The sequence below is a fragment of the Garra rufa genome, chromosome 8 (genome assembly GCF_049309525.1).
Source record: "Garra rufa chromosome 8, GarRuf1.0, whole genome shotgun sequence".
Classification (NCBI taxonomy): Eukaryota; Metazoa; Chordata; class Actinopteri; order Cypriniformes; family Cyprinidae; genus Garra; species Garra rufa.
The window spans coordinates 11,963,013-11,976,314 of record NC_133368.1 but is presented as its reverse complement, the minus strand read 5'-3'; the positions used below and the strand labels follow the sequence as shown (position 1 = coordinate 11,976,314).

The 13,302-nt window shown below is 36.5% G+C and overlaps 1 protein-coding gene across 1 annotated transcript in view; it reads right to left on the bottom strand.

Annotated features, from left to right (window-relative positions):
• The window catches only part of vwa8 (von Willebrand factor A domain containing 8), a 135,757-nt gene that overhangs the window by 109,768 nt on the left and 12,687 nt on the right, over window positions 1-13,302 (bottom strand). The window contains exons 6-12 of the mRNA XM_073845801.1: window positions 12,385-12,549; window positions 12,250-12,299; window positions 12,064-12,172; window positions 10,368-10,472; window positions 7,652-7,783; window positions 7,411-7,545; window positions 7,057-7,134 (exon numbers count right to left, since the gene is read on the bottom strand). Coding sequence (XP_073701902.1) covers window positions 7,057-7,134; window positions 7,411-7,545; window positions 7,652-7,783; window positions 10,368-10,472; window positions 12,064-12,172; window positions 12,250-12,299; window positions 12,385-12,549 — 774 coding nt within the window. The remainder of the gene's footprint in view (window positions 1-7,056; window positions 7,135-7,410; window positions 7,546-7,651; window positions 7,784-10,367; window positions 10,473-12,063; window positions 12,173-12,249; window positions 12,300-12,384; window positions 12,550-13,302) is intronic.

The following is a 13,302-nucleotide window of genomic DNA, read 5'->3' as shown; positions in this document are numbered from 1 at the left end:
CAAATACAGTAGCCAGGCGGCAGCCAATCACAGTCATTCTGTTCAAGAGCAGCAAACTGAGGATAAATTTTAAAATGGAGGAGAAACTCATTATTGCGGTGGGCAATCACCCGGTCCTTTATGACCGAGTTTTCCGAGTCCTTTATCCGAGTTTTTGTTGTTGAGTTCCTGTCTAATTTCATTGGCTGACGCTGCTATGACCATGGCGTCAGTGCCAAACTTCAGCCACGCCTACCGTCAAGCGTTGACGCTGACGCCCCGTGTGAACACACCGTGAATGATTTGCAACGGTTGCTTTGTCGCGTCCAGTGTAGACAGACTTTAGCTGTTGCGGCGCGGTGCGACAACTGTCGCGTCCGGTGTAGACACGGTGTAAGGCTGCATCGAAAGATATCTTTGCGTCTGCTGCCATGCTGGATCCATAGTTATAAACAAACTGCTTCGAAGGCATTATCGTCTTGCTGCTCCCTCCCCGTTCTGTGATTGGTTCCCTATCTGAGGTGAAAATTTGGTCCATGGACTCCAGGCTGCCTAGCAGCGTGAATAACATCGTGCTGCGCGCAAGGCAGCATGGGGAAACCCAGGCTAATGGAAGCCCGTTTCTTGCACTGAATAAAAAATAAAAAAGGGTATTGCGACTTATCTCACAATTCTGACTTTTTTTGCGTGATACAAACGCGCAAATCTGATTTTTTCTCAGAATTGTGAGATATAAACTCGCAATTGCGAATTATAAAGATAGAAATGCAAGATATGAACTCGCAATTATAAGAAATAAAGTCAGAATTGCGGGACATAAACTCACAATTCTGACTTTTTTTCTTGCAGTTGTGAATTTATATAACACAATTCTGACTTTATTTCTCAGAATTGTAAGATATAAACTCACAATTGTGGAATTATAAACTCACAATTGCAAGAAATAAAGTCAGAATTGCAAGATATAAAAACATTTCTGACCTTTTTTCTTGCAGTTGCGAGTTTATATCACGCAATTCTGACTTTTTTCTTGTGAACTGTGAGATATAAACTCACAATTAAGAGTTATAAAGCCAGAATTGCTAAATATAAAGTCAGAATTGCGAGATATAAACTCACAATTCTGACAGATTTGCGAGTTTGTATCATGCAATTGTAAAAAAAAAAAGGGCTTCCATAGTTTTCAGATAATAATAAATGTTTCTTGAGCAGCAAATCAGCATATTAAAATGATTTCTGAAGGATCATGTGACACTGAAGACTGAAGTAATGATGCTGAACATTTAGCTTTGCATCACAGGAATAAATTACATGCATTCAAATATAAAAGAGTTATTTTGAATAGTAATATTTCAAAATATATTACCGTTTTACTGTATTTTTGATCAAATAAATGCAGCTTTGGTCAGACGTAAGAACCTTCTTTAAAAAAACATATCTATATCCATCACTAGCTTCAAATATTACACAATTTATAATGGCAGTTTCACATACACAAAGCTCCATGTGGCAAAGCCCATATTTCATTCTTGTTATTACACACTAAATTAAATTATCATTAAAACATGAAAATATGATCAGCTGAACTTTTCCACTATGACTATCTGCCAGGTTGTTTAAGGAAAATTCACATTAACTTTTAAGGCAAGGAAAACACTGGAAAGTTATCTGAAGGTGAATCTACATAGGGAGAACAAAACTATCATAATAAGAGGAAACTCAAGACACAAAACATAACTGCTTGTCAAAGCAAGTGCCAAGACTCTTTTTCTGGCTTGTGACGTAGTATTTTTTCCACAACTGAAAGCGCTGTATGTCATCAGGGACGAGCAGAGGCCCATACGAGTTCATAAAAGGGCTTCAGAGGGCTAACAAGATGAAGTGCGCTACAAAATTCCTCTTTTCCCCATACACTATGACCTCTTGCTCTCACCGGGCAAAAATAACTTAAGCATGATGCACAGACAGCTTCCTTTTCCTGCTCTATTCTCACTGAGCCAAAGGAATTCCTGACATTCCAGTACAAACGCGCACACACACGCAGTGTTTTACTACCTGTGGCGCTAATGTTTACTCTGCTTCGAGCGGCTCTTCACAGTCTGTATGAGGTGCATCAAAACACGAGCATGCTGCGATCAGACCCAGATGCTGATGGGTCGCTCAGCTGGTGTGAAAAGCACCCGGCCGCTGGTCACGCAGCAAGAGCTCTTCACATCGGCTCCTCGCTACATTTTGTCTGAAGTGTCAGTGAGCATTTCTCATAAAGTCAAATTCACTTAAGATATACTCACCCTCAAACCATCCAAGATGTGGGTGAGTTTGTTTCTTCAAGGAAACAGATATGGAGAAATTTGGCTTTATATCACTTACTCAGCAATGGATCCTCTGCATTGAATGGGTGCCGTCAGTATGAGAGTCCAAACAGATGATAAAAACATCACAATAATCCACACAAGTTATCTATAGCTCATAATATTGCTTTGTCAGGGCTCTACAGTGCGAACATTTCAGTCGCATTTGCATCAGCATATTTCAAACGTTTCTGTGTTTTTGCAACATTGAGTAAAGCATCACAGACAGCTTTTAGTGATTTTAAGGTAGTTCATAAATGAGATATTGACAGTTCAATAAACAACAAGTTAATATTAAGTGACTTACATTGTCTGACTACAACACTATTGCCTGATGTGTTTTTAAACAAATCTAGTGAGTCAATGAATCAATTACCCATTTATAAAGACAGTCACTTGATTTATTCCTAAATGAATCAGCCGTTCGAACAAATTAAATGAATGAATGATTCAGTAAATAAATCAGTGCCACCTACTGGCAGATTTAGTTTAATTTTTAAAGTATCTTTTCAGTTATTTAAATCATTTAATATTTCTATATTCAGAATTTTATATTTAAGACATTAATCTCAACATGAATTTATGAATTTGATTGCACTCATGCACTCATTAAACATATGAAAATACACCTACAAGCCACTTTTGTGCTCTTCTGTGCCACCTCTGTATTTATTTAGTTAATACTAATATCATTTGATTGGTAACTTATTCGTATTCTACTTGTGCTTATTCTGTTGTTTTAATTATGTTTTAAAAACTTATAAAATATATATATTTAAAAATTTGACATTAAAGATGACATACTTTTAATAAAGTTAGAAAAATGCCATTACAAAGTTCAAAAGAAAACGTCGCGTTGGAATTCTAAGGTTCTATCTGTTTTCGTCAAAATTGAGTTATTTACATATTCTTATTCTGTGACAACTTATTTATATTATATGACGTTTCTTTTGTACGCTGTGTACATTTTGGGCCTTTTTTTTTTTTTTAGAAAACAAAGAAGGTTCTAACTATATAAGTCTTTGGAACCCAAAAGCTTTGAAGCTATATCTAAATGGCTCAGAAAGCAGATAAAACCTTCCGAAAATTTCCTTTTAGTTCACTTTAATGAGTCAAATATCACCTTGTAATTGGAAGACTAATTTTTAATCAGATTTTTTGATGATTGATTAGAAGGTGCTACTAAAATATTGACTGCGCTCTTACATTTTTTAAGTTAAAGTTAGAGAAATGCATGCATAGAACCCTGCTTCTTCAGTTAAAATTTAGTCTTGACTGAATCAGAAGAGAAATATGCACAGATTAAGATCCGTTTGCAAGCGAAAACAGACCATTGCATAAAACAGTGGATTATTGTGATGCTTTTATCAGATGTTCAAACTCTCATTCTGACGGCACCCATTCACTGCAGAGGATCCACTGGTGAGCAAGTGATTAAATGCTATATTTTTCCAAATGTGTTCTAAGAAACAAACTCATCTACATCTTAGATGGTTAAGTAAAATACTGTGTAAAATAGTTAAATAATTGGGTAAAAATAATATTTCATTTGTGCTTTACAGAAATAAATAAATAAAATCCAAAGTACAAGAGTCAAACATTTTCAAAGTTGTATAATGCATTATAAAGGCATTCATAATGGAAGTAACAATGCATAATAAATAATTGTAAACAAAGTTAAAAAGGTAAAATGCATTATAATATTTGCAGATTCCTTGCTGCACATTTTTGGCATTTTTGCCTTTATTTTGATAGGACAGATCAGAATTGACAGGAAGCGAAGTGGAAGAGAGATAGGGGCGGGATCGGGAAAGGTCCTCGAGTCGGGATTCGAACACGGGACGCCCAGAGCACAACGGCGCTGTATGTCGACAAATTTCTTTAATTTTAAAGCAAAGTGATGAATTACTAAATAATTCTTGTTAAAAAAAAGTACAAGGACATTTACAGAAGTCCTACGTCAGATATGATATCAGTAATGTACATTAGATTTAACATTTTGTTATTGATCTAATGTTTACTGTACTATTTTAGTGTCATGCGTGTAAAGACATGTGCCTGCTTTTTAACAGAATTTACACTGGGACCACAGCTATGATGCCTTAAAAGGCTGTCTACGTAGACAGCTTACTAGATTTTGTGTTCTGACAGCAGAATAGGGCCAATGCGGTTAATGATAACTGGGGGAGATCAAGGACAGTGCATGACTCTAATCCCAGAATAGAAACGACTCAAGAACACATGGCTATTTAAGGACTGAGGCTCAAAAATATTTTGTGTGGTCTTGCAAGAATCACAAATATCAAAAACACTAATGATTGCTGATGGAAACTCAGGGAGATCTGTGACCCCTGTGGTGCATGACCTCTGGCTCTGTGTGCTGATGCCCAGGACAACACTGAGCTTTCCCCCCAAAACCCAAACACTGATCCAAAAACCTCACTGTCCACAGCTGCACACAACTGAGCAAACACAAAACCATGATCATGTGATGCGAAGGTACATTCAGAGACCCAACCAGAGGAGAGCAAAAGAGAGGGGTTAAAGGAAGACAAAACTGGGGACAGTTTGCATTTTACAGAAGAATATTTCAGGTTAAAGGGATAATTCACTCAAAAATGAAAATTCCGTCATTAATTATTCACCCTCATGTTCCAAACCCGACCTTCGTTCATCTTCGGAACACAAATTAAGACATTTTTGATGAAATCCGAGAGATTTCTGCCCCTGCATTGACAGCAACGCAACTGACATGTTTAAGGTCCAGAAAGGCAGTATAGACATCGTTACAATAGTCCAGTGGTTCCCAAACAGGGGGCGTATTCATCGTGCACTGCTCAATGTGTGACGCTCATATGAATGCCCATATGAATGCTCCACTCATGTACCGCTTATGCTCAAAAGCAAAGTCCGCTCAAATAACAGGCCGACAAAAATGTCTATGTATACTTGTTCCTGTTTGCAATAGCGCCACATACTGTGCTGTAACCATAGGCGGATTAACCATATGGGCAACTGGGCAAGTGCCCAGGGGCTCCACGTCCAGGACGGGCACCGCGCAAATAAATTTTCTCCGGTAAGACGTCTGTTTAGCCATGGCCTATATATACCCTTTCATCAGAACGTACTAAGTCAGTGGATGCGCGATCTATCGCCAGATTCACACAAACTGCGTGAACCTGTGCGCTTTCATTTTGACGCCTATATATTACTCAACCAGATTCTAGGAGCATGCTGTGCGGTGCGTCACGCAAATCCTGTCTATTTATTTGGGGGGGGGGGGCTTGAATTTTTGTTATTCTGCAAAAGAATCAAAAATATCTTAATTTGTGTCCTGTCTCACAATTTAAATGCACAAAAAAGTTTAAATATGTACGATAAATTTAACTATAAACAAAAAGAATTTAGCAAATTGACTGTGAAATATTACGAATTAATTGTATTACTAAAGTCATTAAAATTAGGTAAAAAATATGATTTTATAAAAGATGATTTTTAAAATAAAACTTCTATTTTACATTTTGGCTAATTGGCAGTCAATTTGTATGAGTTTATACAGTGAGTCACACCAAAACGTAAGATTTCTAAGAAAAAAAATAGGAAAGTCTATCACATTTGGCCCGAACTGGTGGGAAAACAGAAGACAGACAATTTTTAGAAGGCAAATTGTTTGCTTAATTTGTAGAAATGTGATTTAGAAGAAAACGTAACTAATTTACATTTCGGTGGATTAGTTATTCGAATAAATTTATTCAATTTGAGTCCTACGAAAACATATGATTTTTAGATAAAACCAGAATGGAAATTTTTTTGATAATTTCAGCCATATGAAAACATCTGATTTTTAGAAAAGAAAAAGAGGAAAGAATTTTTAGAAGAAAATATACGTATTTCACATTTTGCTGAATTGGTGGAAATTTATATGCATTTGTATGATTTGAGTCACATAAAAACATTTGCTTTTTAGAAAAAAATAAATACAAAGATGATTTTTTTTTTTGTGAAGATAATGTAATTAATTTACATTTTGGTGAATTAGTTATTCTAATTCAATTTGTATAATTTGAGTCATACGAAAACATCTGATTTTTAGATAAAACTGCTGAAAAATTTGGATAATTTCAGCCATATGAAAACATCTGATTTTTAGAAAACAAAAGAGTGTTTGGTTAATTTGTAAAAAAATTTATGATTTGAGAAAATGTTTAGAGAAAACTAGAAAAATTTTTTTTAAAAGGAAACAATTATTTTACATCTTGGTGGTGAATTTGTTTGAATTTGAATTATTTGAGTTGTACAAAAACAGTATGATTTTTAGAAAAAAAGGTCAACACATCACATAAAAATTCATCACCAATTCACTAAAATGCAAAATAATTATGAACTGCCATGAGTGTGTTGTCATTTCTAAATGAGGCTGCATCCACACCACTATGTGTCAGTACAAATCGAAGATGACTGCCATATTAGCTTGTGCAGAATTAAAAAATACGCAACTTTAAAGGAACATTTCAGGTTCAATACAAGTCAAACTCTACTGACAGCATCAGTGACACACTACCATGCGTTGACTAAACTAAGCAACAGCTGAGACGCAACCATTTTCTGTTGTAATCGAAAGCATCTGTGGTGTACAGCTTAACTTGTATTGATCCTTCCTTGAAAATGTTACCAATTTGTCTTCTTGGGGCTGATTAGTTTTTGTTTTCTTCTGTTTTGACATTACCTGATAAAGCATAATTGGTTCAATGCTGTAGCCCAGCATTTCAGCAAATTCTCTTGCAATCACAGATTTGCCACAGCCCTGAAAAAAAAAAAAAAAAAAACACGAAACAGCATTAGCCAAACCGCAAAACAGTATTACCAAAGAAGCATATGATGTACATTGTTCATCTGATCTAATCTTACTTAAATAAGAACACAAGCCGTGACGCACACACAGAAGACCCCAATGATCTTCCTGCATTACCTTAACAGGCAGTATGAAAAGTGAGCTATTGTTCGTGTTCGAAACACATCAAATTTCTAGTTCAAAGTGCATTTGCTCAAAGAGGGTGGCCACAGGAAGTTGCCTGTGTACCTTGGCTCCGATCAGACAAATGTCTTTGACGAGGTGGGACTGCATCATCTCGGCGAGCAGGCGGTCATGGGTGGGGGTGCCGATGAATGCGGGACTGCTGTTGGGTGGGCGAATCGGCCGCGTCCCCGAAGGAACCTGTGGAGAAACCACAGCTTTTCCTTTAGAGGGAAGAAACAGTTCATCTAATAAGCATTTCCAAATAAAGCACAAAGCAAATTTTCCACCATCGCTGTGTCCTGACCTGAAAGGTGATGTTCTGGTTGGCTGTGTTGAGGGTGACTGCTGCCTGTTGTGCCTGATCTCCATTCACAGGCTCAACGCTCACCACTGCAGTCGGAGAAGGTTTCGTGCTCCCGTCAGTCAACTCAAACCTCTGAGAAGAGAGTCTCTATTAGTGTAAATTATGTGTGATTTTAAGTATCTTTCTTGCCTCATGATTTACAAATATAAGAGCATCTGGACTAAAGTTTTAATAGCATCTCTGATTTAGAATGAGAAAAATTTCAATTCATTTCAGTCAAGCTATTTGTTTCAAATAATCAAGTGAAAATTCTTTATCTCTCAAAAATGTTCACAGAAAACCCCTGTGAGGGTCAATTTAAGTTTTTTGTTTTAAATTCATACATCTGAAAGCCAGGTAAATAAGCTTTCTATTGATGTATGGTTTGTTAGGATCGGACAATGTTTGTCAAGATTCAACTATTTGAGGACACACACAAAAAAAATCTAAATCTGTCTATATTAAGTTCTTAGCAATGCACATTACTAATAAAAAAATAGGTTTTGAAATATTTACGGTGGGAAATTTACAAAATATCTTCATGGAACATGATCTTTACTTAATATCCTAATGATTTTTGCCTTAAAAGAAAAATTTATAATTTTGACCCATACAATGTATTTTTGACTACTGCTACAAATGTACCCGTGCTACTCAAGACTGTTTTTTTGGTCCAGGGAAAAATATAGATGTGTGTGTGTGTGTTGGTACAGATATATACAATAATATATAATTTATTATTTTAATAAATATATATTTTATTTTTTATTTATATCCTATTTATATATTTTTTATTTTATTTATATCCCAACTGGTGTAAAATCCTGTTGGTGGAAATATGTAACAATCTAAATGTAATTAACTCCTACTTTTAATATTATTATTTTTATTATTACTACTACTACTACTACTAGTGCTGTCAAAATTAACATGTTAATTGTGTGATTTCTTTTTTTTTATTTAATACATTAAAGATATTTAAAGGGATAGTTCACCCAAAAATGAAAATTTGATGTTTATCTGCTTACCCCCAGGGCATCCAAGATGTAGGTGACTTTGTTTCTTCAGCAGAACACAAACGAAGATTTTTAACTCAAAGCGGTGCAGTCTGTTAGTCATATAATGGCAGTGGATGGGCACCAAACCTTTAAAAGTAAAACATGCACAGACAATTTTTTCCCTTTGATACACAGCCACGTCCAACTGTAATGAGCACAAGCTCATCATCCGGCATGTTACATGTGAATGCGCTCTGGCGTAGAATACGCAAACGCGGAAGCGATCTGTCGTGTGTATACTACACTCATTGTTTACACAGTGCATAGAGATTGTGGGTATAGCGGCTATTCAAAATGGTAATTACTTGCGCTTATCCTGATTGTTCAAACCGATTTAAAGCTAAAAGATTACGTTTGCTTGTGCAAACTCATCTGGGACTTTTCACTGATTTCCCCTTACGGTGTTTGCGTATACTACGCCAGAGCGCATACACGTGTAACGAGCCAGATGATGAGCTCGTGCTCATGACAGATGGACGTGGCTGTGTATCAAAGGTAAAAAATATGAATACTGTTCAGTTTCTCGCAAAAAACGATCGTTTCATCTCTTAAGACATCAATGTATCGTCACGAGCCGCAGAAGGTAATTTGGATTTGTCTGTGCATGTTTTGTTTTACTTTTAAAGGTTTGGTGCCCATCCACTGCCATTAAATAACTGACAGACTGCAACGGTTTGAGTTAAAAATCTTCGTTTGTGTTCTGCTGAAGAAACAAAGTCACCTACATCTTGGATGCCCTGGGGGTAAGCAAATAAACATCAAATTTTCATTTTTGGGTGAACTATCCCTTTAAAGTGTTAATAAAAATGTGTGCAATTAATGGAGCATCCATTTTTCCATGTTTTCATTTTTACCATCTTTATGTTCTTTCTACATTAATTTAGAGATTCATTGTGAAATTATGGCAGTATGAATACATTATATTAATATGTATTCTCTATTTGACCCTCACACTCTAAGCACTCTTTATTCTATTTCTATTTTTTATATCTTCTATCTTTTTTCTTTTTATTTATTATACAGTTAACAAAAAAAACTAGCTTGATCTATTCTTTTTTCTATTCTATCCGTTTTCTTTTTATTTACTATATAATTAAAAAAACCTTGCTACTTATACTGCATTAAGCTAATCTGAGACTTGTCATAGCACTTACATGGCATTGCTCTTTTGTTGCAGTAGTGGTTGAACTATAATTTCATGAAGCTACGGGAGTACTTTTTGTACTTAAAAAAAAAAACAAAAATAACTTTATCCAACAATTTCTTCTCTTCTGGGTTAGTCTGCCACAAAAAGTATTCTCGTAGCTTCATAAATTTACGGATGAATCACTGATGTCACATGGTCTATTTTAACAATGTCCTTACTACCTTTTTGGGCCTTGAATGTGTCGGTTGTGTTACTGTCTATGCAGGGTCAGAAAGCTCTCGGATCTCATCAAAAATATCTTAATATGTGTTCTGAAGATGAACGAAGGTCTTACGGTTTTGGAACAACATGAGGGTAAGTAATTAATGACAGAATATTCATTTTGTGTGAACTATCCCTTTAATCTAGTGGGCAACACAACCCCATTATTATTTCGTGTAAAAGTGAGCTCCCTATCATTGGAGAAACTTACACTGAGCACCCCCTCTACGGCGGTACGGCCTTCCTTTCCCAGCATGACCTCATATGGGTAAAGCCTCTGGACCAGCTGCTGTGCGGACAGCATTGGGAACAGGTTCTGCAACAGAAACAAATGATCTCCAATAATATCTACACATACAGTCAAGCCCAAAATTATTCATACCCTTGGCAAATTCTGACTTAAAGTTACTTTTATTCAACCAGCAAGTTTTTTTTTTGACCGGAAATGACACAGGCTTCTCCCAAAAGATAATAAGACGATGTACAAGAGGAATCATTGTGGAAAATTTTTTTTCTCAGCTTTTATTTACATTTGAACAAAAAGTGGCATGTCCAAAATTATTCATACCCTTTGCAAACTGTCACAGTCTGTGGGAAAATCCAAAGTTCCAAACCATTCCAAATAGTCCAAGCTGTTCTAAAGCATCCTAATTACCCTGAGTCATTGGGAACAGCTGTTTTAATCAACTCAACAGGTGAAAAACAGAAGCTCTCTGCTGTTGGTTTGTGGACAGTCATGGCTAAGACAAAGGAGCTCACGGCTGGGACCTGCGGCTGTGCATTGTTGTTGCTCACAAGTGAGGAAAGGGCTATAAGACCATATCGAAATGTTTTGAAGTTCCAGTGGCTACAGTGCAAAGTATTATTAAAAAATACAAGATGTTCCGCACTGTGAACAATCGTGGTCGGAAGCCAAAAGTGACACCTGTGCTGGCCAGGAGGATAGTGAGAGAGGTAATAAAGAATCCAAGGATCACCACCAAGGCCATCCTGATCAATCTGGGCTCCGCTGGTGGCGGATAGTACAACGGACACTGCACACTACTGAGCACAGACCAAGGAGGAGACCACTTCTCCAGATAAGGCACACAAAAGCCTGCTTGGCCTTTGCAAATGCTCATCTGGACAAAGAAGAAGACTTCTGGTCTTCTGTTTTTTGGTCAGATGAAACAAAAATGTAACTAACACAATGATGTAGTCTTCATTCGGCATAAAAAGGAGAAGCCTTCAACCCTAAGAACACCATCCCCACTGTCAAACATGGTGGTGGGAACCTAATGTTTTGGGGGTGTTTTTCAGCCGGTGGACCAGGGAACCTAATCACAGTAAACGGCACCACGAAAAAGGAGCAATACATCAAAATTCTCAACAACAACATCAGGCAGTCTGCAGAGAAACTTGGCCTTGGGCACCACTGGACATTTCAGCAAGACAACAACTCAAAACACACAGTAAAAGTGGTGAAGAAATGGTTAGCAGACAAAATGTTAATGTTTTGCAGTGGCCCAGCCAGAGTCCTGACTTAAATCCAATTGAGAATCTGTGGAGGGAGCTAAAGACCAGGGTGATGGCAAGGAGACCCTACAACCTGAAAGAGTAATATTTTTTTCCACAATGATGCCTCTTGTACATCGTCTTATTATTTTCTGGGAGACGTCTGTGTCCTCTCTAATGAAAAAAAAAAAACTTGCTGGTTGAATAAAAGTAACTTTAAGTCAGAATTTGCCAGGGGTATGAATAATTTCGGCTTGACTGTAAATATCTACAAATCAAATGCATCTAATGTAAATTAGATTTCAGCACAATCACATTTATAATATTTCTCAGTTGTTGCTGTTAGTGGTGCGGAAATTACACACTTCACCGTTAACTGTTATGTAGGATACTTCATGCAGTCTGCTACTCACTAGAACTGCGAGGGCAGATGGAAGATTGTCCATAGGGAAATCAGGCAGGCTTAAGCTGGCAGACTCTTGAGAACAAAGTGTAGTGGCGAAAGACAAGAGCTGGGACACCCTGAGATGGAAGAAAATCGGTTCAGCATTCAGTGTGCAACATGGTGAATGAAAATCCAGGTTTGAAAACTACCGTACCTTTCAGGAGGCACATTTGGTCCTACTGTGTATAGATGCTCTAGCTGGTCCTTTAAAAAAAAAAAAAAACGTTAGTCCAGACACTATTGACAATACAGATTTATCAGTACATAGCGTCTCTGTGTCTGAAAGCACCTTGAAGGGAAGGTAGTAGATGTCTCTGGCCTGGAAGCGGGAGCGGAGAGGTGGATCCAGCGGGTTTCCTTTGTATCGAGGAACAGGCAGGCCGAGAGCAATGACTCGAAAATCCTCACTCACCCGAACAATCTTCCATGCATCCAGCTCATCTTTAGTGTGCTCCTATTAAACCAATACCAAACATTTAAAAAATTTAATCAAATCAAATTAATATATATTAATAGGTTATGTTCTCATTTGAGCCACCACTGGCGGGTTTTATTCATTCAGAGTTTCTACAGATGTTAAAAAGTGAAATTTAAAACTTTTTAAGACCTTTTTAATACCACCTTATGTGAAATTTAAGACCTAAGCCTGTAATGGAAATACACATTATATTACATGCATAAATGTAATATTTATTGTGTTTAATGTAAAAAGAACAATTCATTTCAAATGTAAAATAAAACAAAATATCCCCACAAAAGTACCACATCACCAAGATTTTTGGTGGTCTAAACAATTTATTCTGAAGCAATATTTTCATCAGTGTTCTATCAGCTTTTACATAATTAAATCTGCATATTTTTATTTACCTTTATAAAGGGCCATTTCTTAAAACTTTTGAAATGTATGCATCACCTTTCATGTCAAATTATTACAGTTTATTAATAAATTCTAAAGGGCTGTTACCAGTCAGATTAAATCATTTACACCGCAACATTAACTGCAATAAATGATGTTATGAAATTCATGTTTTAAATACATTTATGAATATACAAATAAGAAATGTTGTGGGGAAAATACATACTTTTAAACATACTAAACTACCAGTAGGTGGCAGTAAGCCCCTTAATGAGTGAGTCATTGAGTCGTTCATTCAACTGATTTGTTCGAAACTCTGAATCATTTAGTAGCAAAATGTTGAGTGCCGCT